The sequence below is a fragment of the Harpia harpyja genome, chromosome 6 (assembly GCF_026419915.1).
Source record: "Harpia harpyja isolate bHarHar1 chromosome 6, bHarHar1 primary haplotype, whole genome shotgun sequence".
NCBI classification, from domain to species: Eukaryota; Metazoa; Chordata; class Aves; order Accipitriformes; family Accipitridae; genus Harpia; species Harpia harpyja.
Genome location: NC_068945.1, coordinates 8,718,756 through 8,744,860, shown reverse-complemented (window position 1 = coordinate 8,744,860; position 26,105 = coordinate 8,718,756). Strand labels below are relative to the sequence as shown.

Sequence of the window (26,105 nt, the reverse complement as noted above, 5' to 3'; positions counted from 1 at the left end):
TGTCGGGAATGAGCACAAGGGTAGAGGAGCTGTGGGAGGTCTGTTGCTGATTCCGAGTGGCTCACGGCACTGAGTGCCATAGTGGATTGAAGAGAAAGAATCACAGGAAAAATACAAATTATAGCAGGAAGAAAATGAACCTCCCAAGATGGAAACTTTGTGATTGATTTTTTTGGGGGGTGTTGGTGCAAGACAGAGCCTTGAAGAACTAGGGTGTCAAGAATGGGTATGGTTAGGCAGTATAGGTAGGTGCAAGCTGTATTTGATAGATGGCAGTTGCTCCATCTTTTCCAGTTCCTTTAGCAAGTCCTGCTCCTCGTTTTTTTTTCTGAACATAACTCTTATTGATGTCCTTGATGACCCTATTTTTTCAGACCTCTACCATATATGAGACCTGCTGGTACTTCAGCACCTCTGGCCTGCCACTAAGGACCTCTGTGCAGAGGGGACAGGAAACAGATGGCAACCACATCTCCTGTTCCCTTTCAAGTGCAAAGGGGTGAAGAAATGAAGCAGGCAAGACACTGGGGATTATTCCAGCAAGATCATGCAGAGGTGACTTGGGTGCAGGGCATCCAGTCTCTCCCTTTGCTAGATGACACCAGCTGTGAAAATTGTAGTTGTAGCATTCAGGTCATTTTTCTCTAAAGAGCTGTCTAGGAACTTAATGTAAGCCTCCCACAAAATAGACACCTCTTGATTAGGTTGTTTCTTGGATTCAGGAGTCACCCTTGGATGTGTCAGTGATCTTGGGAACTGCCTTAAATTTAAGCTCTCCTCAGGGATGCTTGTCTTGGGTGGTCCTGCTTCTCCCACAGACTTCTCCCTCTGGAAGCTGGTCAACTGAGAACAGACGTCTAGCCCTGGAACATTGTTCCCTGTGACACCAGAAGAAATGGAGAGAGGAAACCCACAAAGACTGTAGCACATGCTTATATTCCTTTAGAAGCTTTTGTCATATCAATTATTGCTCCGTTAATAAAGTCCATGTGGGTTTTCTGAACAAATTCACCAGTTATGCATCTCTTGGCTGGAATACTGCTAAGTAAAAGTTGCTAATAACAGATAAGGGTTTGGGCAATCAAATACAAATTAAAGAAGACAAATTCAAAAAGAAGCCTTTAGCAGAGGTTTGCAGAGCCCTGGGAAGACCACCGTTTTCTTGGATGAGTCTCCTGCCTTCTGACTACTGTCTAAAACACCACATCTTTGGCTGTGTTGCTAAGGAAGGTCTAGGGGATTGTCACACTGTTGGAGGAGTGGGTATGCCAATTATGAGTCCACAGTAATTATCTGTTGTTGTTTTTTCTAGTGCCAAGGTCAGGTATTGAAAGCGACTGTTAACACTGGGTGTCTACCAAATCTCATCTCCAAGAGCTGTTTAAACCAGCTGGGGTAAGTCTTTGCACAGTAGAAAAGGAGGGGTGGCTAATCGAAAACCTACTGCAAGAACCTAGGCACTCTTGATTCCCAGCCCCAATGATAGTTACTAGCAGCTTTGCATGTGCACATGGCTGTTTAGGAGAAGATGCAGAGGGTGGGCTACAGGGTAAGGCATCAGGAGCGCTGGCAAAGTTGTGTGCAGACCCCAGACTAGGAGGCAGAGCTGTGTCATTCTGTCTGTGTGTACTGCAGGGCAAAGCTGCCCAGCTGATGTTTAGCCTCAGCGGTGAGGAACCCAAATGGACAGCGCCTTATGGTTTTGCTTGTGGAATCTGCCTCCAGACATGCTGTATGAAAGATTCCTCCTTTTGTGGGCCTGTTCCCAATGAGACCAAGAAGTGCTGCCATCAGTGAGAAGTCCTGTTTTTCCTCCTCTTCCTCCACTTGAGGCAATAACACCTCTTGTGTCCCACAGGCTGGAAGAAGTATCTGCCATGGACTGTGGAGACCTCTCTCTTCCCATCCCCAGCGTTGTTGGCCGAGTAGAACATATGGAGTTGCAATTTGGCCAGGAGACAGTGCTGTGTTCAGCACTGGTTGTAGGTGAGAGTGCCAGCCCTTCCTCTCCCCCGGTTTTCCTGTGTCCCTCTTGTCCTGCCAAGGGCACTTAAAAGGATCTCTGGGAAAAGCATGAATACCCTCAACGTAACCAAAGGCAAAGGGCATAGGAAGAGTACAGAGAAGACAGAAGACATTGAAAGTGGGGAGAAATGAGGTGCTTTTTGGTCTTAACACAGGATGTGGAAAATTCTCATTTCCTTCTAAAATGGACCTTTCTTAAAATTATCCAGACTGCTTGATTAGTCCTCTGGTGCCCTCTGTTCTCCTATTGAATGGGCACTTCTGTCTTTGGCTGGATGGAAGTCATAAGAGAAACTGACTGAAGGTACAGCTTACTCCCCAGAGTGTTTCTCTGTGTACTCATCTGCCTCTGCTGCAGGGAGCACCCTGGAAGAACCTGGTAGCCCCAGAGTGCTGAGTCTCCCTCGGTGTCCTGAGGCAGGACCCTTTGAAGGAAGGAGCCGTAGGAGACAAGGTCAAGTCAGCAGGCACTGGAGCACACCCAGAAAACAGCAGAAAGGCTGCATGTTCTGCATTTACATCAAGCTGTGCATATGCTGAAAATAACTTAGTTGTCTTTTTTCCCCCTGTTCTTTCTCCCTATTAGTCTTTCAGCTTTACCCTCTTGCCTTTATCTGTCTCCTCAACTTTGACGAGCACTATTCATCTTCCAAGGCCTCCCTTGCTCCCTCGTTTCATGTCCATTCTTCCCACTTTCCTAGTCATCTGGAAAGAGCTTCCTCCTCTTCCACACTCCAGCTCACTCTTCTTCCCTGGTTTCCCCTCTGCTTGTTCTTACCCTTCGTGGGGAGTCTATCAGTACCAGCACAGGTGAATTTAGCCCAGTAGCACCTACCCATTTTGCTGGGATGTGGAAATGGCTGCCTGGAAGGAGCAGAATTGCTACAGCTGTGCCTGACATCTCCCTGTGCACACAGTGCTCTTGCTTATGTGATTATAAACAAATTATAAAATACAGCCACTGGCTACAGGGCAAGGAGGCATCCAGGCGACATGGGAAGCGTTAATGATGTTACTGGTGGCTGCTGAATCCTGCAGACTCCAGGACCGGGGAATTCCTCCCTCCCTGCCACTGAAGTCCAGATGGATGACTCTAAGACCCAGGAGGTCACTCTCGCCCAGTACAATGCATGTTCTTAGTGGCAGGTTCGGACAGTAGCAAGGCTGAACCTATGTTCCAGAGAAGCACATACAGAGAGGACACAGACAAGGCCAGCCACACAGATTATCAGACATAGAGCAGTGCCTTGACCAGCACTCACATAAACTCCAGCACAGATAGCCCAGTCCTGGTCCTCCTCTCTGGCTGACCAGGATTGAAGTTCACTGGCAGAAGCTCATACATCCTCAGTCTCTAGATTCACAAGCATACTCATATTCACAGAGTCTTCAGATAACAGCACAGCTTCTAGGTCTGTCTTATATCTACATCTGGAGCCTGAGCCCCTTACCTAGCCACTGACCCAGACCTTGAGTCTTTCCAGATGCAGGTTTCCTGCTACTCACTGGCTAGACCAGACTGCAGTTTGCTAGCTAATTATGTATACAAACCCACAAGCGTATAGGATTAAATTCACTGGGGTAATATAAACACACCCAAGTCTTTCTAGTTAGTGGCATTTCGACCTCTCACACATATGCCCTGTCCTCTTCAGTTGCTGGCTGATAAACCCTAAGGCCCCTGTGACCCTGGTCAGAGTTGGTACCCAGAGCTCTCTTGCATGCTGATCTCTCCAGTTGCTGGCACCTAGACCTACAGACCCGCAGTCCTCCAGTTACTGGTACTTAGACTTTGCAGCACACATTGCAGTCCCTCCAGTTGCTGGCACCCAGGTGTATAAGCCCTATGGCCTGTGCTCCCTTCCCCAGTTACTGGCATGGCACCCAGACTTCTCTTGCACACTGGTGTCTCTAGCTGCTGGCACCTGTGAGCTACGTCCCCTTCTCCAGTTGCTGACACAGACCTAGGAGCCCTATGGCCTGTGGTGCCTTCAGCTGCTGGCACCTCTCTTGCATGCCAGTCCCTCTGGTTGCTGACATCTAGAGCTCTTTGCCCTTTAACCCGTGGCATCTTCTACACTTGCTGACACTTAAGACTTGCAGCAGTCACATGTAGGATAGAGAGGTCACACAGAAAACAATTCCTTGATGAAATTATTTAATAAGAAGATCAGATAGATTGCAGCCATCAGGCACAGGGTTTGGTCAGACAAGTGAACTGACTGACAGCCTGCTTGCATGTGACTGGCCCTCTTATCCCCTCTCCTCTCCATTTTTCCATGCCTGTTGTTCCCTGATCCACCCTGCTGCTTGCCTTCTCCTGCCTTTGGCCCTTCCCCTACACAGCTCATAGTAAGTTTTACATGACCCCACAAGACTCTTCTGATATCCCATAGTAAGTTTCAAACAATCCCACAACCCCCCTCAAATATCTCATAATACTCATGATAATCATGGTTCCCTCCTCTTATCAGCTACAAAGTTAATTTTGACCCTCTTCAGGGCTGTGCCTAAGTAGCTCCTTTAATAGCTCATCAGTCAGTGGCAGAAGACTGCTGGGCTCTGTTTCTGTCACTGTTACCACCTGCTTGTTAATGTTTGTGTGTTTAATTCATCACTTTCCCTGTTATTTGTTATTTACTTTATATTGAATAGACCATAACCATATAACTTTATGAGCCAGATGCTCTCATATTCCACATCCTCTTACAGGAGAGACACACTTTCTTTAGAGGGGCAGTATATATAGTCTTAAGCCTGATCAGTCTCTTCTCTCTTCTCAGATGATGATATGCTGGAGTTTTGCATTGGTCTCCAGACTCTGTTGTCTCTCAAGGTAAGGAACAGCTTCTTGCTTATTGCAGGTTTCCTCTCAAGAAGTTCTCCAAGATTTGGTTGCTCTAAGCATCAGAAATACTTACGTCCAGGTCTTCCAGGGTGCCACTTGCAATGCCTGTTGCCCAGCTGCCTGTGGCATGCTCTGAGTCACTGATTCCTCTCCAGTCCTATCTTAAAGGTTTTAAGAAAGGAATCACCCAATAGGGTGCTATCGCATCTCCCATTCTTTGTATTCCTGACCATACAAGTTGCAAACAGGAAGAGGAAACAGAAGAGCAGACAAGGCAAGGCACACTGCGTCATGAGTTCTACCTGTACAGCCTTTTGAAGGCAAACGTGAACAACTTCTGCCCTTGCTTTGAGCCAGGTGAAGCTGTATGATCACATTCAGTGTCCAACACTAGCTGGACACAAGCAGAAAGAGTCCTCTCCTTTTGTCAGCTCAGCTCAGGGTTAGTGCTCTGCTGAGCCTGGCTCCTGGGTGGCTCAGAATATGGCTGCAGCAGGCTTGCTCCTGCCTATCAAATATTTGTAGCCGGGTCAGACTCATAAAGCAGGAAAAGCATTGGGCTGAATGGCTGAGTGATGTGAGGACATCACCTCAGAGGGAGTCATAGAAAGAAGGGAGGGGAATGGCCCTGTGAAGGCTTTGGAGAGGAATCCATTGAAGGGAATAGGAGCAAGGAGGCAGCATGGGGGACAGGGAGGGGAACTCTAGGGTCTCTACAAACCCAAAGTGGGGTTGTTGGATGGTTATACAGGCTTTCCCCAGTCACAGATATTGTGAGATTTGCTATCTGAAATGTCCAGCAAGTAACTGGCTCTCCCCTTCTTTAGTGTTGCATCGACTTGGAGGAAGGAGTCCTGAGATTTAAAGCACTGAGTCAAGAGCTGCCTTTTCTACACACCTCTGAAGAGCCTGGTCAGTGACTGGCTGCATTCCCCATGTCTGGGGCTGAGGAGACTTGCTGCCATGAGAGAGAGATGAGGGTGAGGCTCACATGCCCCTAACCTTGCTGAGTTCTAGGCTGAGGCATTCACTGGGGAGTGAGAAAAAGGCAAATGGGTGCTGAAAGCTGTTGTTGCTGGGAGTGCCTCATCTTGAGAGATAACCCTCCTATCAGTGGACCCTCTTGCTTGTTCCCATGTGTGCCAAGTGGGCATTTTGTTCTTGTTTTTCTATCTGTCTCTAGTCACTCCAATTCCTGCTTCTCTACTAAACTTACCCTACCCTTTTAATGACTTATTTTTACAATAGCCTCTGTTCATGAGACAAAAGAGTCTCCGTGAACAATCTGCAGTTGTTCTGTGGACAGGAGGACAGCACTTTCTCCAAAAGCCTCCAAAGATTGCCATGAATGCTTCCCTTCTCTTTGCCTCAATGTGAGCAGATTCTCCTCCCATTTCTTTGCAGGAAGGACTCTGTGGCCAGTCCCCTCACTGTGCTCTGGGAAGCTGGATTTTGTTACTTTTTGCTGGCTCAGAGCAGAGCAGAAGTATTTTCTAGCAAAAATCTTGCAGCAAGAACACTTTTGGAGTTCTTAATTCTAAGAAACCTCTGCAGAAATGCTGAGCATAGATGTCTAGAGTACAGTGGACACTCACAGGGGCTTGGGCTTTGCCACTTTGCCTCCTTGGCCACTAAGCTATATTATATGAATAGCAATGCTTATCATCTCTTGGTGTTATACGTGGTAACCAGACTTGCACACCCTGTTCTTCTGACCAGGCCTCTCTTCTCCGCACTCCAGCTGCTAGAGCTACATTCCCATCACCTCTGCTGCATCATCAGAGATCCTGCCACTCAGTTTAAATGCTGCAATGAATTACAGCACCCAGAGTCTTCTGCTCTGTAAGCTCCTTTCTTTCAACTTGAAATCTAGTGATTGGACACAGATACATGATCAGCCTCAAGTCCCAGCATCTTAGAGCCTATCAACTTTGCTACTCCTGCATGAAACAAGAACTAGACTTCCTCGCAGTATCAGCTCAGGTCAGAGAACTGTGAACTCATGTGGGATGACCAGGGTGATTATTAAGTCACTTAATTGTTGAGGGTTTTTTAATTTTTTTTTTAATTGCATCCTAGAGCATAGTTGTATGATAAATACATGCCTATTCTTTACTAGCTCTAGGAAAGATGCTCCAGATCAGGGCTTGTTCCATGCCTCATGACTAGTGATTCACTATCCAAACTCTGCACAATGTCCCTTTGTCCACCCTTACAATGTCATGACATTCCCATTTTGCCTATCTTCCTGGATTAAACACAGCTGGCTCTCTTCATTTTTCATCAAGCCACTCATTGTTTCTGTTGTGCTTCTCAAAGAACTTGTGTATGCATTTTTGCTTTTTTCTGTTAGTTCTTTCCTAAATCAGATGCTGTATGCTGTAGTTTAACACATGCTAAGGACAGCTGAATACATCCTGGCTGATATGATTTGGAATGCACTTACCAGAGTTAGTTGGTGTGACTGGCATCTGCTTCTCCTACAAGCAGCATCATGCTAGTGACTTTTATTGTTAGTCATCGTATCTTGCAGCTTCTGATCTGTTCCTTGGCTTCTTTGCCATTCTTCTACTTATGCATCTGATTATTTCTGGCTGCATGAACTGCTTTCCATGAATCTCCTGAATGACACCAACAGTTCTCTCATTTACGTCAGGACCCATGTCTACTCAATGAGCCTGTCTTCCAAAGTACCAGTAATTCCTCCTGGATTTGTATCACCTGCATGTCTGACTGGCTTCTCCAACCCAGGGGTCTTTAATGACAGTTCAGACTTGTACTAAACCATCCTGTGTCTCAGCTGTAATCTACATGCTACCTGGGTCAACTCTACTGAAAAAATCTTGTTTGCGATAGATGAAACACCTGTTCCTATGTGCAGAAACTCACCTAGATTCCAACTCTCACTGCTCTCTAAAAATGGCATGTGGAACAATGGAAAACATTCTGCTAAAGCTGACAGATATGTCCATTACATCTCTTATTATTCATTAACTTTTATGATCTATTAAAAAAAAAAAAAGACAGACCCTAACCCTAAACATTAAATCTAACTCCAACCCTAACCCAAACCCTAAAACCTAAGCCTAAACATTAAATCTAACTCCAACCCTAACCCAAACCCTAATCCCTAACCCTAAACTTAACCCATACAACTAACCCTAACCCATAAACCTAATCCTACCCCTAAACCTTAATGCTGGCCCTAACCCCTAATCCTAAACACTAGCCCCTAACCATAAACCCTAACCCTAAACATAACCCCCTAAATCTAACTCCCTAAGACTAACCGCCTAACCCTAACCCTAAACATAACGCTAGCTATAAATCCTAACCCCCAAACCTAACCCTAATCCCCAACCCTAGCCCCTAACCCTAACTCTGTCCCTAACCCTGACCCTAACCCTAAACCTTAACACGAACCCGAACCCTAATGATGACCTCTAACTCTAAACCCCTAACTATATAACTAAACCTAATCCCTATTTCTAATCCAAATCCTAACCCTATCTGGTGGCTTTTGCCAGTGCTCGCAAGGGGCCCTGCTTCCCTCCAGAGCACCCCAGGGCTTTTGCCGGGCTCTGCTCATGCCCGGGCAGGTCTCTGCTGCCTTCCAGAGCATCTGACAGCTTTTGCTGGGCTTTGCTGGTGCCCACAAGTGGTTGCCAAGGGAAGGGGAAGGCCACCAACAGCTTTCAGTCCTGGCCACTTCTGTGTGAGAGCCATGCCTGGTGGGTGTCTGTTTTGGAGCTGGGCTCTGGTTAGGGTGAGGGCGTAGGTCAGTATGTCTTCCCAAACTCAGACTGAAGCCAACAGGAATCTTTCCAATGATTTAAAGGGTGCTGGATGGGATCTTACAGAAAATTGGCATGACTTTGAGTTGACAATTCTGACTAGTGCCTGTCACTCGCAGCCCTGCAGATACACGTACACTAGCTGCTGTTGGAATTCACCATGTGCTGTTCCTACATGTCAAGTCTCGGGATAACTCCGCTTTTGCTCACCTTCAGAACATCCTCCAATCCTTCTAGAAGCCTTTCTGTGGTTCGCATGCCTCATTTCTCAGATCACTAACAGTTAGGTTCCTCTGCGAATTTATGTGCTACAGTAGGTGAAAATCCCCAGCCCTATCTGTCCCTCTCTTCTCAGCATAATGAATCCTTCTTTGCATCCTCCTTATCTTCCCCCAAGAGAATCCCTCATTCTTCCACACTAGTAAGTGACAAATTTGCCTCTTCCAGAAGGAATTCTTTCCTTTTTAGATAAACCTTTTAACACTTTCCTGTACCCTGGTTGCTAATACTCTCCCATGTTGTGCCACTATCTTGCCAGCCTTTCCCTCTGTTGTTAACGATTGCATGTATAAATGTAGACTGTGCCACTTGCCAGGCACGGAGAGGATGTTTCCAAGCAAGTGCTAAATTAGCATGTGAGAGCTCTTTTCAGCTGTGAAAGCAGCTCCAGAACAGACGATATGCTTTTCACCTTCATCCTGTCTGTGTCAGTTGAACATGCAGGTCCACACAATAAAGGTCTCTTCCACCCAGACATTGAGGAATCTGTTGCCAACATTTATCCTGGAACCTCCCCATCAACCTTTGTTGCAGACAGAACTTACAGAAAAACACATTTATATGACTAAATGAGAACTGCAAGTCATAAGACCATGGCTGACGCCTCACTTCAATTCATTCCCTAAATCCCAGTCTAATCCTACAGTGTCAGTACCTCATTTCCTCATCATCAAACAGAACTCCTGGTGGGTTTCCATCTCCCAAAGTTCCTTGGCATTAAATGACATGTTTTTACTGACCTTAACACATGTATTCTGAATTCTTGCCCAAACTGGTGTTTTCTCCAAAGACCAGCATTTTTGTGTCATTACATGGGAATACCAGCTTCCATTGTGAAAGACAGAAATCTTGGCTTTAAAAGATGTGATTATAAAACAGGACTTACAACATCTCAAAGAAGCAAACTCAACGCCATCTACAAATATGGTAATTTTTAAAAGTCTTCCTATGTTAGGGAGCCCAGTAAGTAATTTTTAAGTGGGTTGGCAAGGCTGAAGACTGTCTCAATTGTAGTTTCTTTTGGAAAAGCCTATTATATAGATACATTTCCCTACCCTCAATTCCAGTCATCTCTATTGCTTTTGGGGGACAAGGGGAAGGAAGGAGCTATCTAAAGGTCTTTTCCACCGGAGATCAAAAAATGATAATACTTTCAAAAGGAAAGTAGAAATTTAGTACAAACTGTCACCTCAGAGCAGGACATAGGCACATCCTGTATGCGTCCAACACTGGCTTCCTCACAATGAGGCCCATCCTTCAATACAGACAACGGAATGTCATTATTTTAGGGATAATCTCTGAACCGCCTTGGCGGTCAGCTCCTAGTAGGGCTACTTTCCAGTAGAGCAGACACAACAGTTGTGAAACAGTCTGTAGGGAAACTTCTGTCACAGCAAGTCTTTGGAACAGAGAAGCAAGTGTTACCTGGCAGGTGTGAAAGATGTATGGCTGAACCTGCCCAGGGATGGGGAGATGGACTTCCAAGGCCCCTTCCAAGGCCTATGTGCAAGAGGTAAACCTATCCCAAGAACATGCAGTCTGCCGAAGCCATCATCAGGACCATTTCCAGGAGCCTGGGGTCACTTGGTTTTGAACAAAATGGGAGCCCCAGCCAACCATATTCCCAGATGCCTGCTCCTCCTTTCACTACTAGCGGGCAAGTTGTGGAACTGAAGACCCCTGAGGCACCTATGTATGTTTGCAGTCTGTCCTCCTTTCAAGAGACTCCACTGGCAAATGCCAGGATATACCTGAAGAGTTAAAGAAATAACTACATTCAGCAAAGACAACATAAAAACAAGGGCAGGGATGGCCAGCAGGTTTATTATGTCTCAGGAAAATAAAGCAACCCCCTACCTTTATTTTTTTGCTAGTAAATTGAACATCACAACCAAAGCCATGGATCATTGATCTGCAAATGCCCCCAGTACCCGAGAATGCTGTTGGATTCCTCATTTGTCGTGTGCTGGCACTGGGACATACAAACAGGTCTTGCAAATCCTGCCCTGTTGAAAAGCTTCCTGGCACCACTGGGTATGCCAACCTGCTACTGAGTAGGATGCAGCAAACAACATTTTCTGCTGCGTGGGAGGGAACAACTTCTAATTCCAATTCCGTGGCTTGTGCTGGCTGGCAAGGACAAGCAGGCAATGAGTTACAATGAAAGTATAATGTAACTCCTAGCCTACCGCTCCTTCTCTGAGCAGATATATATACTTCACAGAAAATTGTTGCCAGTGAAAGTAGCCTGAAGCATTGACTTCAGAAGTATTGACCGTAGCCAGTCTATTAACTGTCACTTTGGAGTTCAGGGCATGAAAAAGGAAGGAAAGTAATCTTTTGGCCAAGGAACAGTACAGAAGTTCCAATTAATTCTTCTGTAGATAGTTTTCATTTTCCTTTGTGCACAAGGGCCACAGGAGCCAAATACATCTGCAAGTTATTATGAGCTGTAAGCAATATAAGACCGGCAGGGAAAACCCTCAAACATTAGTGTTTTTCCTGTCAAATGGTTTTAAGAGCTGAATAGTTTTGGGGAACAGATGATCTGTAGCATCTGTATCATCTCACCTCTGCTTTCCACAATGCAGCATGCCTAGGCTTGCACAGCACACAGCAATGTTATCCTCAGGCCAACAAGAGAAGAGGGCTAGGTTGCACAGGTTGCCCTGCCCAACATTTGCATTGGTTTTGCCCCATTTTCTTTTAAAGATGGTTCTTACGAAAATGTCATCTCTCCCCCATTAGCCCTTTCCTGTTTCTTCTCAAAAATTAACAGTCCAACAGTGGATCAATTTGACCTTCCTTCCTTAGAAATCATTTGACCTGTATTGCAAAGTTTGTTTTGCATAAAACAGTTTCAGTCATACAACCATTTGTATTCCCCTTGCGCTTTTGTTGCTAATAAAGGTTTATATTTGGCATGGACAGACAGCATTGAGTTGTTCTCTGAGTGTAGACAATCCTCTTTCCCTGTTAGGCCTCAAGAAGGAATTACAATATAGCAGCACTGCAATAGCCTGTAAGACACAACTACCAGGTTAGCTCAGCCTGGCCCAACTCTCAGGCAAATAAAATGCTCCAGGCAATTGCTGCAGGAGCCTCTAGGGTTCCAGCAGTGGATCAAGAGAGAGAGTACTTCTGTGGAGAACACCTGCCCCACCAAAGCTAAACAGTGTTGAGTGGGGCCATAGCAGGCACAAGTTGTGGTAGGACTGCGCCTGTTTTTGTCAAATCACACACAGCAGAAGAGCCCGTCACCTGTGCAGCAGTACACATGCCAGGCTCTGCGAGCCGTGACCGAAAACTCAAGCATTACTATGTTCTGTTGCTTGCAACCATCCTGTTTCTGTCCCCTGTGGGGGGGGAGAAGCCACAGAATTTGGGAGGGGGGAGGCAGGGGCGAAGGGGGAGCAGGACAAAAAAATACACAGCTTTAAGTAGAGGAAGAACAGCAGTCTGTGTTAAGGATGGAAAAACAGCATATGCCAAGACACAGGCCTGTTCAGGGACATTGCTAAAATGCCGTTTCCGTTGTATGCTTCTGGAAACGGCTCTGCAGAGTCCTGCTCTGCTGTGGTCCCTCTTCATGTCAGTTCCACTAATTCTGAAGTGCAAGATTAAAACCAGGTAGCAACAGGGGTAGGCAGAAAGTATTGCAGAATACAGTGAAACCAAACTGTCCACCCCACCTGTAGGGACATCTGCTTCTCCCTGACTCAGCTCAGCCCCAAGGGGAGGAGGTAAGCATAGCAACTGCTGCTACTTCACCTGAAGGGACAGAAGGGAGAATCCTTACTCATTCTGGTGATCAGAAAGAACAGCTTTAGGTTTTGGGAAACAGAAACCTGGAAGTAGTAAGAAACCAATATACTGTGGTCTAGTTAATAGCCCCAACAAGACTCACCATCATTAGGAAAGGCCTATGAGACTGATGAGAGCCCAAGGGGTCACACTGACTAATTTGCCAGAAGCAATGGTGATTGCCCACTGGGATGGGCAGCTGCCCATCTCAGCATCATGACAGCTGAGAATTTCTTGAGGTTACAGTCCAGAGCTGACAAGCTTCAACACAACTCCTTGCTTTAGGCCCTCAGCAGAGATGGTCCTTACACTATCAGCTCTCCATAGCTGACAAACTGAAGCCCTGCTGCTCTGAACACCACTGTTACTAAAGCACTATTGACTTGAGAGCTCCTGCCTGAAGGGTCCTATTGTACACAAGCACTTAGTATGACAGGGAAACGTTTAAAAATGCTTCTCAGTGAGGTCATTAAAACGGAGAGAAACTTCCACTGCAGTTACAGAGTCAGAAGACAGAGTGGTCCAAGAAGAAAGGAGAGTGTTAGCTGGTACAGAGCAGGTCATACCATTTCACTGCCCTGTGCTTCAACTTTCACAGCTATCAAATGCAGAGGACAGAAGCTGTCCTCTACAAAGCTTATATAAATCTACAGATGGAAATTGCAAAGAAAAGCTAAGGCTTATTATGTAAAGATCCTGCCCTTCTACTACATAGGGCTACTTTAACAACAGTCCTTTTGACCCAAGGGCAAGACACTCCTTTCCTCTATACAAAGTCTTTCTCCCAGTTAGAGCTGCCCTTGGATGTTTTGCAGAGTATAGCACAGCAGGATTTCAACAGCCTGCAGGATCTTTAAATGTTACTATTTGCTAAAGAGAGATCACTGAATATTTGCTCTGGCTTGGATGAAACCCCCTCAGGCTGCCATAAGGGTGAAGGGACAGCTCCATCTGTTATGCACGTCCAATAAAACATCGCACCAGTGAGAGAAGATAATAGATGCAAAACAGCAGGCTCACCTGCTGCTCCTATCCTAACAAGCTGAGTTAGGAAAGGGGCAAGCTGAGATGGGGAAAAGCAGAACACCAGCAGCATGTGGAAAGGTTCCTGCCCCAGCCTTTGCATACAAGCAGCCTGGGTGAGCAACGGCCATTTCCAGACTCCGCATACCAGCGAGTGGAACGCCATGTCCAGTCCACCTCTTTCAGTTGTGCAGGACTCAAAATAGCATGGCACTCTCCACAAGAAGAAGGAAGTGTGGCATTTCCACTGCTTATTATGGAACGGCCAAGCTCACAGCACCACAGATCCACAGTTAAGACAGATTCCTCTTATTGCCCAGTTCACAGCTGCTTTGCTAAGTCACAGCCATCTCTGGGATCACCCTGCCCAAGACAATGGAGACAAGCAATGCCTCTCGAGTACAGCTGGGGTTCGCTGGAGCTGTTACCTCTCAACACTTTATTAGTGCAAGTTGTGGTTCTTCTCAGACATCTCCAGCTCCTCGGAACGGGAGATGGTTTGTGAGAAACTGCTTGTAGAAAAGCAGCAGCAGAGCAAAGGCAAACAATGCCTGGGTCTACTTTAAAAACACACCTAAATGGAAGAGAAGGCCCTCGCCTGCTCCCTAACTCGGTTCCTCCATCTGCAGTTCCTGCGCTGTGATCCTGCTAAGAATTCAGAAGTAATCACTAGAGCAGGTGCAAGAATAGGACAAAACAGAGACTGAGCTCAGCTGTTCTCTCCACTTATATTGTCAGTGCTCCTTCACAGTCACCCATAAAGCATCGTAGCTAGCAGAGAACATGGAAACTGGCAATGGAAGGCAAATGAGCAGGACCCTGGACTCTCGCTGTTCTGGTAGCTTCCTCAGCCAAAAGCGAATCAACCCACCACCTTCACTCAAGCCTACAGCCAAGCACATCCCTCCACAGAACCCGGCCTGTACACCCTTTGCTCTCTGCAAGCTTTGACAGAGATTGGACAAGAACAGTCTCCTCTTCCTTAGATGCCCGATTCCAGTGAGAGAAGAGTTTGTGCTGGTATTGAAGATGTCAGCCTCCATGTGACTTGTTATAATGGATCCTGGATGACAGTGTAGTGGGCAGAGGAGTCTGTTCCAGCAGGATCCTGACACTGCGAGGGGCTGCTCTGCTGCTGTTTCTCAGGAAAATACAGTGTTTTGTGAATCAGATCTTTGACAGCAGAGACATTGCTTCTTTCTATAGAAAAGAGAGACAGTTGTTAGGGATTCTCAACAGACAGTATGTAAGCCCCTCTTCCTCAAGAAGTACCTAGAACTCTAGTTCCCAGCACATCACCTGCCAGTAGCCCTTCCTCTCTTTTTTCCTGTACGCCCTTCACCATTTCTGCACTCACCCACACCCAGCTGCTGCAGGAGGTTTTCAAACTCTGGGTCACAATCCAGGATTTTCAACAGGTTCGTGGACTCCATTCTCTCCAGCTGCACATCCCAGTAGATGTAGATCTTCTGATTGAAGCTGACATAAACGAGGCAGGGGCTGTTGCTTCCTCCTTTGCATGCATAGAGGCCTGAAGAAAGCAAAAGTGTGGAGATCTGACTATTTCCAAAAGGACAGAGAAAGCAAATAGGTAACTTCTCATGATGAGGTACCAAAGCTGTTAGCAGAAAGCAGAGAGCACCTGGGGGGAGGGGCACAGACATGTACTCGGGCATATGAAGTCCCTCTGAGAAAATGCAAGAAAGCGTCTCTAAACTGTTATTAATGCATGGAGCTTGGGGATTTGCAAGCTCCTGCTTGCAGGACTGAGAGAGGGGACTGAGCAAAGCCAAGGCTCAGGCTAGTTCCATGGGGCTCCTTATCCCCATATGAGAACTGCTTAGAAGTCTGCAAATTGAAAAAGCAGTAAAGACAAGAGACCACTGTAGTACTCCCAAAAAGGACAGGGAAAAAACCCCAAACCATCACAGACAAACCTCAACGTCACCTTCTCTCACCCCTACTTTTCCCAGATGCCACCAGCAGAAAGACTAGCTGGGCTTTCTGCAGTATACACACAGGGAAATTATTCCCCACTGCAAACAGGCAAAGGATTCCAGGTCTCCCAGAGGGGAGTAGTAGCTTTGAGGGAGAAATGCTGTGAGGGCTGGCTTTGCAGTCAGGCTGCCCACCTGCACAGAACGCACTGACATTCTCATCTGCTTGAAATCTGGCAACAGTCCGATTGTGGTCGATGATGTATGTCTGACCATCCCATGCACAGGCAATCACCTCCTCATGCCCATTGCCCTGCAGGAATGACAAGATCGCATATTAGCACAGACATCAACTATTCCCAGAGGCAGTCAAGAATCTCTCCTGCTTTTTCAGAGACAGAACACTCACGTCTGAACAAGACGTCACTTTTGGACATCTTGTCCAGACATTTTGCACTTGTCCAGTCTTTTTGCACTTGAAGACCATCTCTCTCTTCTCTATCATAATCCTTAGGTATCATAAGAGCTCCTAGACAATCGGGGTGTTAGCAGTATGTAAAACCATTCAACTTTGCAATAAGTTAAAAGAGCAGCTGGGGCACAAAAAAGTTCACAGGATGCTGGGCTCACTAGGTCAAACAGGTGGACACAGCTCAACCTCTTGCAGGTGGACAGACTGACACAAGTGCAGAATGCACGGGTACAGTCAGAGCACTCTGTGTCATCTTGAGATAATAGCAGCCTTTTTCAGCTGAGTCATACTCCCCTTGCCCTTCCTAAATTCATATACACAAAGCCATGTTGAGCTTTTGTCTTCATCCCTCCCAGCCCTATTCACAGACACTCACAGTAACATCCAGCTTTTCCAAAGCAAACAGCTGGTGATCAACCTGCACAGACCAAAGTAGCTTGTCTGCTCCCTCCATGAGTTTCAATGTCCCTGAAAGGAAAAAAGAAAGAAAAAAAAAAAGAAAAAGATTGTCTTGAAAATACTAAAAGGGAGCAAGATGTTTGCCAACACTTAGGGTCTGCTGGCAGAGGGTTGGGCCCATGGTACAGGCTGTGGTTGCTAATAGGCAACACAGTTCCAATTCTGGGAAGGACAGCAGTCCATTATCTTGTCATCAGTAACTGGAAACAGAGAGGAAAAATGGCAGCAGCCCTGCTAATAGGATTGTGCTCTAAGACAAGAAGAAAACTGCCAAAAACAGGGTCCCAAAGTACAGTACGTCAACAGATCTCACATGAGACAGTGAGTAAACTAGAAGCTTCTTACCATGTCCCACGAGATCGTGTGATCTCAGGACAGCATGCTGACAGGTATCAGCTGAGAGCTGGCTGGCTAATAGCATGGTGTCATGGTTTGACCCCAGCCTGCAACTAAGCACCACGCAGCTGCTCACTTACTCCCCCCCGGTGGGATGAGGGAGAGAATCAGAAGAGCAAAAGTGAGAAAACTCATGGGTTGAGATAAAGACAGTTTAATAGGTAAAGCAAGAGACAGGCAAACAAAGCAAAACAAGGAATTCATTCACCACTTCCCATGGGCAGGCAGGTGTTCAGCCATCTCCAGGAAAGCAGGGCTCCAGCACGCCTAATAGTTACTTGGCAAGACAAATGCTATCACTCTGAATATCCCCCCCTTCCTTCTTCTTCCCCCAGCTTTATATGCTGAGCATGATGTCATATGGCCTGGAATATCCCTTGGGTCATTTGGGGTCAGCTGTCCCAGCTGTGTCCCCTCCCAACTCCTTGTGCCCCTCCAGCCTTCTTGCTGGCTGGGCATCAGAAGCTGAAAAATCCTTGACTCTAGGCCTGCGTGAGGCCAGCTCCTCTCTACCAATACTCAAGTTCCAGCATCCATTTCCTTTAATGCTTTTGGAAACAACCCAAGTCCCTTCAAGTACAAGGACACATCTCTGCTGTGGTTTAGAGGCTCCTGTCTACATGAATGGCACTGTTGAACTGACATCTCAAACAGTTGTTTGACCACTGGGTAAGCAGGCAACTTAGGAGTCAGCAGATGAAAGTTCTAGTCTCACTCTCCATCTCAAGCTTTCAGTGTGCCTTTGGGCCAACGACCTAGGCTCTTCATTTTCCCGGCTGCTCACTGCAGCATGGCTTTAATACTTCTAACCCCATAGGCCATGGGACCATACAAGTAACTAATGTTTGTAAAATGCTTTGAAATCCACAGATGAATAGACTGTACCAGGGGAGAAAGGCAGATACTAGTAACAGATAGAAAACACAACAGGTTTCCTGAAGAGAGCAAGCCTGTGCAATATCAGACCCAATTCAGTAAGGAACAGAAAAATAGGTTCAGCTTTAATGTTTCATCATATCCTCAGAAACAGGTATGTTATCATACACCTTGTTTCTGGGGGACTTGCTCACAGTGACAACTCTTACCTTGGCTCCTGTCTTAGCTTTCATGCCTTCATATAAAATATGTCAGCAGAAGGAGTCGAGTCAAATTCTCTTGCCTGACCCAGGAAGCATTTCTGAAGCCCAGCTCCCCCTTCTTTCAAAACCAGAAGTACTGAGCCCCTGGTTCCCTGCTTTGAATTAGTGACAGGTCCTGGCCACCCCACAACAGGTCTTTCTTCGAGGACAGTGGTAGGACTTACCATCCAGAGTACAGAGGGCAAAGAGACCAGAGCCACTATTCTCACTGGAGCAGCCTGTAAGCGCAGAAGAGAATTACAGGAGTTGATGTCATTTTATAACCATTGCCCCCTCCCTCTCCTGAAAAAAAAAAAAAAAAAAAGATCCAAAACAAGCTGATCCATCCTGCCTCCCTTTTTTGCCCAGCCTTGACACTTTGCTTAGCATCTGCAGATTCTTGCAACCAATTGTACTTGATGCTGGCTTTTATTTGTAGGGCACTGGCATCTCAAAACCCAAGACCTTCCGTTTGCACTAATATAGGCACAGGGTTAAAAGAGAGGTCCTGCCAGGACAAAGCCCAGTCACATTAGCACAAAAGCACCTCCATGGCAACTCCTGAATGAGTCTGGTTATCATGCTACCAACTCTGTTGTTTTCACTACAGCAAAACTGCACAGAAGCTGTGATGCTCTCCCAGCAAACACTGGTCCTTGGGCTAGAGAGCCCTTGCTTTATGAGCAGATTAGACACGTGCCTTCATGCTCATCTACACGCTAAGCCCTGGCTTTCCTGGGCTATGCTTATACATCTGTGAACTTCCTGCAAGCAGCATCCTCTCCAAAGCCTGTGTATCACAGTTGTGTGCAGGACAGCACTGAAAAATGTGACTAGTTAAATCTGAAGAGGAGACTCCCCTGACCACTGGGCTGCTTCAGCCCTTCAGTACACTCTCTACCTAGCTACCAGTCAGAAAAGACATGCAAGGTCAGGTTTTGAAAGTGATATCACACTTGGTGGGGGAGGACTGGAGCTGTATTCAGGTACAGCTGCATTTAATCCTTTCAGTGACCATGTAGGAGATGCTGGCTCCCTGACGTCTGCAGGAACCCAGGAAACCTGGCAGTCGGGGACAAGCCAGCAGAGCTGAAAGCAAATAGGCAGTTTCCCCAGAATGACGTAGTAACTGCAAGCCTCCCTCCACTGCCCATAGACAGCTCCAAGCTCCAGCAGCCTGCACGCTCCCCGGACACAGACTACGCTATTTCTGCAGATCAGCTTAAAGCAAACAGTCAGCTGGTTGAGTGCTCTGTTGCCCCTAGCTGACATTCATCCAGACAGGCTCTGATCCAAATGATCTGCTGTGTCCCCCTTACAAACTGGTCAGCATGGCACTCTTCAGCTGTTTCATTACTAATGGTCCAGCATCAGTGGGCTTTTCAGAACCTTCTCTTCATCCCTTATTCTGTGTGCCTTCATTTTTCACAGAGACCTCTCATTAGATGCACGGCTTTGTATGCAGTGAAATAAGTGATTTCATGCTCTGTTGACCACGTTGCTCATAGTAGCATCCAAGATGCTGAAAACATGACAAGCTTAGGAACTGGGGAGGAAGGGTACTCTGGGGAAGGGGAAGAGGAGGGGTTTCAGTGGATTGCTCTTCTCTCCCAGCTCTAATTACATTGGACAGCCTAAATCATTTCTCAGACAGCACTGCAGAGGGTAATACTTGGACAGAGCAAATGCAGCTGGATTCCAGCCAGCTGCACACAAGAGAAAGTAAACTGCATTGGGAATTTTCTGCCTTCTCGTATTATGCCCACACGCTCCGAGGAGGAGTGAGAGCTGCTTATTCTCCATAGGTACCAAAACAAGGTTCGGCAGGTGCACCAGGCACAGGTCATAGCACAAAGCAGTTACACAAGGGAAGCAGTGGCAGTGTGTAAGAAAAGTCTGGACAAAACAGCGGTGCGTCAGGGCTGAGAGGAGCCAGCAGCTGTGGAGAGTTTACATACAACAGCTGAACAGAATACATCGGAAGGAGACAGAGGACAGTGATATAAATGAAATATGGAAGCAGCTCTGGAGGGGTTGGGATTGCATTGGTGAAAGAATAGCAGGATATAGCTGCCAGGCATTGGGAATCAAATGCTGAAGAGCACAAAAGCAAGAATAAAGATGAGGCTGTGGAAAGGAAGGGACGCATCTAGGGAATAAGAAGAGGGCATAAGCTACAGCCATGCAAAAGCAAAGACCAAGGACATCTGTAGGAGCAAGGCATGGCAGCCATTCAGGATGACTAACTGCAGGCCACTGGAGGCTGCAGAGAAACTGTTGTGCTAGGTCAAGAGTAAGAGCTACCTAGGGAAGGACAAAGGCTATAAAAAGTTCAAATGCAAATATCCAGCTGTCTTTCTTTGGGAGCTGGCTAACAGAAGCCGAGTTCCCTCCGTTCTTGCAGCTGCCCTCCACTGTTATTTTTCAACCACAGGAAATCTGGTTTCACGCTGGACTGACATATTGAAAAATTATCGGAGCAACTGTTGGGCCAGAGATCCCAAGCTCCTAATCTCTCACCTCGGCCAATGCTACCAATTAGATGAGTGGAAACATTCTTGTTGTGAATCCGTCCAGATGTTTGGTGTAGAATAACATCTCGAATAGGGGCCTCGCTAGGGAAAAGAGAGACAGACATCAGGGAAGGGTTAGGGAACCATGCCTGGGACTGTGCCAGAACAATCTAAAGAGCAGCGTACTCCAAAGCTCTACAAATCCAGAGATTGATAGAGTTTGTGCATAGGTTAGCCCTTTAATGGTAAAGGCCAAGGAAAAGAATGCATGCCACCCCAGGTATGAAAGGAACTTGCTAAATGATTAACAAACAAAACTAGAATGATCTGATGCATCAGAAAGCTGGAAAGAGCTCAAAGGAAAAAAAAAAAAAAAAAAAAAAAGAAAAAAGTCAGTAAAACATGTATTCCAGTCAAGGAAAAAAAGACAATTTTTATCATTACTGTCACATAAGCCTGGGTGCTTTTCACTCAGGAAGTGTCTGCTCAGGGTTGAACAGGTTGGTCAGAGACCATGTCTGGGCCTGGCTCCTGGCTAGGAGGGCACCACTCCAGTAAGGTCTCCAAGACATCAAGGAGACTTAATTGCCTAGCTCCCCTCCTCCCGCAGTTTTCTGGGTCTGCCTTAAAAATCTCACAGAACACCACAGAAGCACCTGAATTCCCCACAAGGATCCCTCCAGCACCAAGGACAATAACCCCACTGCTCATCCCAATTGCTCTGGTTGTGATTTACAGCACTGGCTGCCAGGGGTCTCATTAGGAAAACCTCCAACTACCTCACCTGGAAGAAACAAGTGAATGAACCCGAAGTGTCATCCCAGGCTTCGGACTAACTGGGCTTGGCCCAGCCTTTCAGTTGCTACCCTTCCCACCATTAGATAGGTCACCAGATTGCCTACTACTCTTTCTCTGGAGATCTAGGTCACTCCTTTCCCTGCCTTAGCCCCCAGAACCGCCCCCCTTAGTGAGCTGGTTTTGCCACTCTCCTTGCCCAACCCAAGGAGAAGAGAGTGGGATATCAAGAAAGCAGTAGCATTCAACTTTGTGACAGAGACATGAAGAGTGTTCATGGAAGCTGGGGTGCGGGTGGGCTTAAGTCATGAACTCCCAGCAGTATAGGCGGTCACTGAAGCAAGGACAAATGACAGCACTCCCCCTCAGAAAGGTGGTGTGGCGGGGCCCTCTTGTGACAGGTATCTACAGCGGAATCTCCTCATCTAGCCCATGCAGTAACGCTCTTCACCTGCTTGGGACAGAGTTGTCTCTTCCCTCTGTCGTGGCCTGCTGCTCTGAGTCCCAGGTGCACAGCAGAATCGCATAACCGCAGCCTGGCTGAGACACCATCATCTCCGGTGAGCCATCAGGGCCTGGGTTCACAGAGAGGCTGTCCACCTATACTGGCAGAGGAAAAACATGGATAGAGTCAAACTGATAACTTTAAACATCTCAGAAGGGTTCACTGTGCTCCTCGTACCTAAGCCTGAATATGGCAGATCTTCTGACAGAGCTGAGCAGGAGCTGAACAAATTCAGCTAGAAGCAAAACGTCCAAGTTACAGTAAAAGGTTGTTTCCCTACCAAAAGCCACCTAAGAACAACACTAGTATCTTCCACTAATGCTCTCTAGTTGAGTGTGAGCAACTGACTGTTTCCCAGACCAACCCACTAGCTGCTCTGCACGTACAGGACAACCACTGGGCAAATCTCCTTTCAAGTCATCAACATGACAGTTGCTTTGTTGATAGGACTGTGATTTTGTGCTTCCTTCTTCCCTTGGGAGAGCCAGCTCTTGAAGACTGTAAGACAAGTTCTGCTCTGAACATCCTGTTTCCTTACCTGACCTTCTAGCAGCCATTTCTTCAACAGGAGCAGCTGCCCAGAGATATGGTCTGAATTCTCCGACAAGTCCTCCCAGCGGAAGGCACGTACCACCCTGTCAGTGTAACCCACCACCAGCTCACACTTCCCATCTCCATCTGCAGGGAATACAAGGAGATAGATGGGCGCTCTCAGCCTTTCATAGCCCCAAGAGCCCCAACATTCAGAAACCACTGTGCTGGTTTCCATCAGGTAGCATCCCTGAGGATCCCAATCCTGTAATGAGAACTTGCACTTCAGGAAAATTCCTGAAGTTCTTGCTTCCCCCCTCCATGACTTGGCTGTGGTTTGCTAGAGCACCTATTTCAGCAAGGTAGTAATTTCCTTCTGCGAGTCCCACACACCCTCCCTCCCCCACCACCTCATACCCAAACTCCCTCACCCTGCACTCCCACAAAGGCTTCCCGGCTCACCAATGTCATTGATCAGCATGACCTTGGTGTTGGCAGGAATGTGCTGCTTGAACACTGGCTTCTGCTCTTCTGCTGCTGCCAACTCATGGTGGCCTGAAGCATCTGGGTGTTTTGAAGTTGGAGAAGTCAGGTCAAAAAGATGAAACCAGCCTTCTGCACTCACCGCCACCACGAGATTCTAAGAGGGAAGAGAAAAGCCTTTTGATTTTTCCTCTTTTAGAAACTGCAGAAGCTGTCCCACAGCAGGGCGAGGGAAGGTAACGTGGGTAGATCCATCAAGATCAATGACTGTTACAGAGGGAGCAGGGGAAGGTTTTTGGCCAGCATACAAACTACTCAGGTATCGCAGGGTGCAAACTTCTTGTTCATCCTTGTCAGACTAGGGTATCAAGCTGATGCATGCATGCAATCCCCAAACAATGTGTGGCTTTCTCAATGCTCACTTCAGCTCTGCTCCCCCCTGGAGCACACATAGCTACAGTATTTTAGGCAGGGTGCCTAAACTGGGACTTTTGGACTCAGTGGTCCTGGCTTAACCCCCAGAAATAGCAATCTAGCAAAATGAGTCATATTAGACCCAGTGGAATTGCTTGGGAGTCTAGACTATTCTGCGGCTCAGTCTTGTTTAGATGACCTTAAACGCACACAGCCAAGCAGCAGAAGGGCCACGGTCCACAGCAGGGACCAGCACTGAGCAGGGCAAAAGCCACTGAGGAAAAGGAGCAACCCCCAAACCACCAAAGCCTTGCAGCGCTCACACAGGGGGACATGGAAATCAATAGTACTTCATGAAGACAGGATGGATTTCCTTGCTCACTAAAACCTGAATATGGCTCACAGAAAGATACAAGTTATATGTAAACAGAAGAACAGTTTTGAAACAGTAGTGCTGAAGCTGTATGAGCAAGGGCAGATCCTGGAGAGAAAGCACCTGCAACCTGTCCTCCTCCACACTCAGGGTATGACATGACCCTAATCTCCTAAGCACCTCCCACGTGCCCTACAGACACAGCTGGGAAGAGTTTGGCTGCTCTCACCTTTCCTTTATTGCATACATCTCCCACACCAACACATGTGAGCTGCAAGAGAAAAGAAGGACATACATTAGAGGAGGCAACCCAAAAGAGCACTTTGGGATAAGCCTCTGCCTTACCCCATCCTCTGTCATAAACCGTCTCCTGAACTCTAAACAGCCTTTTCAAGGACAAAGAGAGCAGAGTCATGGACAGAAACACATCTGCCATGCAACTGTCCAGAGCCCTGGGGCAAAATCCACAGTGCACACAAGCAGGGTCAAGGTGGGACAGAAGCCCAGTTCCTGTGTTTGTTCAGTACTTTGCTTGTCACTTCCAGCCCACTGGGCTAGCTGTGGGCAAAAGCAGGGTCTTGCACAACTACATGAAAGGCACCAGAACCGGTTCTGGCTGCCATTCCCCTCTGGCCTACATATTCCTAGGCAGTGGTCAAGGATAGCTGGCTGCAAATACACCAGAAGGCCCAACCAGTTAAAAATTTTGTCAAGAACTGACCATTCCTTGGCAAGATCGCACAGCCCAGGGTTTGCTGTCATCATTCTTGTAAACACAGAGTTTCCCGTTGGTGTCTCCCACCACTAGCTCATTCAGCTGTACAAGAGAATTGGGTTAGTAAGAAGAAATTCACAATTACAGTAACAGTATTCCCACACAGCAATAATTACAGAATTTATACCAAAAATTCACTCTGTGGGAAGCAGCAGCAAAGCAAAACAAGAGTTAGAGACAGCCTCGAATCAATAGAGAAAGTCTGAGAAAGAACAAAAGCCCTAATTTTACTCTCGCAGATAAAAGAGCTGGAGAGTGGCTCCTTAGAGCAACATCCCCTTATCCACTGCTTCTCTAGCCATTGTTTCAGAGTTGTGTCACTGACCGTTTTAACATCCTGCTCTGCTAATCATCCCCCTCATCACCCCATCTTTCATCCTTCAATCTAGATTGACTCGATCTTTCTTGAATCACCTGAGGAAGATGATGGCAGTGAGGAAAATGTACTCATCCAGCCAGAAAGAGTCTGCAAGAACACTTACAATAGATTTACACTGGATGTTCAATCTCACTGATGAAGGGGTAAAAGTCTTTCAGAATGCTGATTATTTCTTTGAAGACGACTGCTAAAAATCACCAACCACCCCTGCTGACGAGCCTGCTCCTACTATCCCATCTTCTGCATCTCTGTGTAGTTAAATGCCTCTGTGTAGTTAAATTGTGTGCATTTCCTAACTCCCTGCACACGCTGCCCCACATAACACGCCTTCTTACGGGAAAATTTGTTTTATCATCTCCTGCATTGCTAGCCATGACGCTTTTCAGGACAGGGCTGTAATAACATTTGACCACTGAGAAGAAGGGACAGTTTACATATATCTGGTTAAGCTAACCCCTTCCTAGTTACAGACGAATCAGACCCATCAGAAACAACCGTTTGTGGGGCTGACGGCAGCGTCCCCGATGCACATCCATCCATCGCACAGGTCAAGAGACACTGAAACTCGGCTCTACCCTGTCGGCGACCCGCTGGGCCCCGGCAAAGCGTTTCCCCGCGTCCCCGCACCGCCACAGCCCAGCGTCTCTCTTCGGGACCGGAACCCGACCGACCTCCCGGCGGTGCGGCACCCAGCGCCCGCGCCAAGGCGGCCCAGCGCGTCTAACGGCGACGGAAGCGCCGACTGGCTGCGCCCAGAGGCACCGAAACGTTCCGTCCGCAAGGGACCTCCGGCGGCCGCCTCACCCCTGCCGCCGCTGCCCCCCGCCCCGCCGCTGAGCGCGGCTGCGGGCAGCCCCGGGCCGCCCCCGGCTGCTCCCCAGGCCGGCCGAGCCCGGTCCGTGCGGGGCGGCCCGCTGCGGCCTTCTCCCCGCCTGCGCCGCCCGAAGCGGGCGCAGCGCTCCGCCCGCGGGAGCGCCCCTCTGCCGCGGCCTGCAGCCCCCGGCCCGCCGCCACCCCGCCTCCGGACCGTGTCGTTGTCGGCATCCCCCAGGCAGATGGCGTGCGGGAAGAGGCTGCCGCCGAAGTCGAGCGCCACACACTGCACGTAGCTGACGGACCGCATCCCGCCGCCGCCCGCAGAGGCGGAGCTCCCGCCGCTGGCTGCCGGGCCGCCCGCCAGGC

General features: G+C 47.6%; 2 protein-coding genes across 4 annotated transcripts in view; one reads left to right on the top strand and one right to left on the bottom strand.

Moving 5' to 3' along the window:
• Positions 1-11,874, top strand: part of NRIP2 (nuclear receptor interacting protein 2) — a 23,317-nt gene extending 11,443 nt beyond the window's left edge. Inside the window, exons 3-7 of one of the 2 annotated variants that reach the window (XR_008235494.1) lie at positions 1,313-1,395; positions 1,859-1,986; positions 4,809-4,861; positions 5,701-5,853; positions 6,593-11,874. Coding sequence is in view for 1 of the 2 variants with exons in the window: in XM_052789093.1 (XP_052645053.1) it covers positions 1,313-1,395; positions 1,859-1,986; positions 4,809-4,861; positions 5,701-5,793 (357 nt within the window). In the remaining variant the exon portion in view is untranslated. Of the gene's footprint in view, positions 1-1,312; positions 1,396-1,858; positions 1,987-4,808; positions 4,862-5,700 lie in introns of both variants that reach the window. The other variant, XM_052789093.1, reaches the window with a different exon arrangement.
• ITFG2 (integrin alpha FG-GAP repeat containing 2) lies at positions 10,739-26,105 on the bottom strand. Of its 2 annotated transcripts, none has more exons than XM_052789091.1 (12): positions 25,951-26,105; positions 24,491-24,586; positions 23,999-24,040; positions 22,962-23,139; positions 22,507-22,646; positions 21,915-22,063; positions 20,676-20,770; positions 18,341-18,394; positions 16,559-16,650; positions 15,906-16,023; positions 15,131-15,304; positions 10,739-14,973 (listed from the first exon to the last, which is right to left on the bottom strand). In XM_052789091.1, the coding sequence occupies exons 1-12, from the start codon at positions 26,044-26,046 to the stop codon at positions 14,825-14,827; spliced, it is 1,383 nt and encodes a 460-aa protein (XP_052645051.1). In that variant the 5' UTR covers positions 26,047-26,105; the 3' UTR covers positions 10,739-14,824. The 2 variants fall into 2 exon arrangements, with proteins under 2 accessions (XP_052645051.1, XP_052645052.1); XM_052789092.1 differs by lacking the exon at positions 25,951-26,105 and adding an exon at positions 24,959-25,625.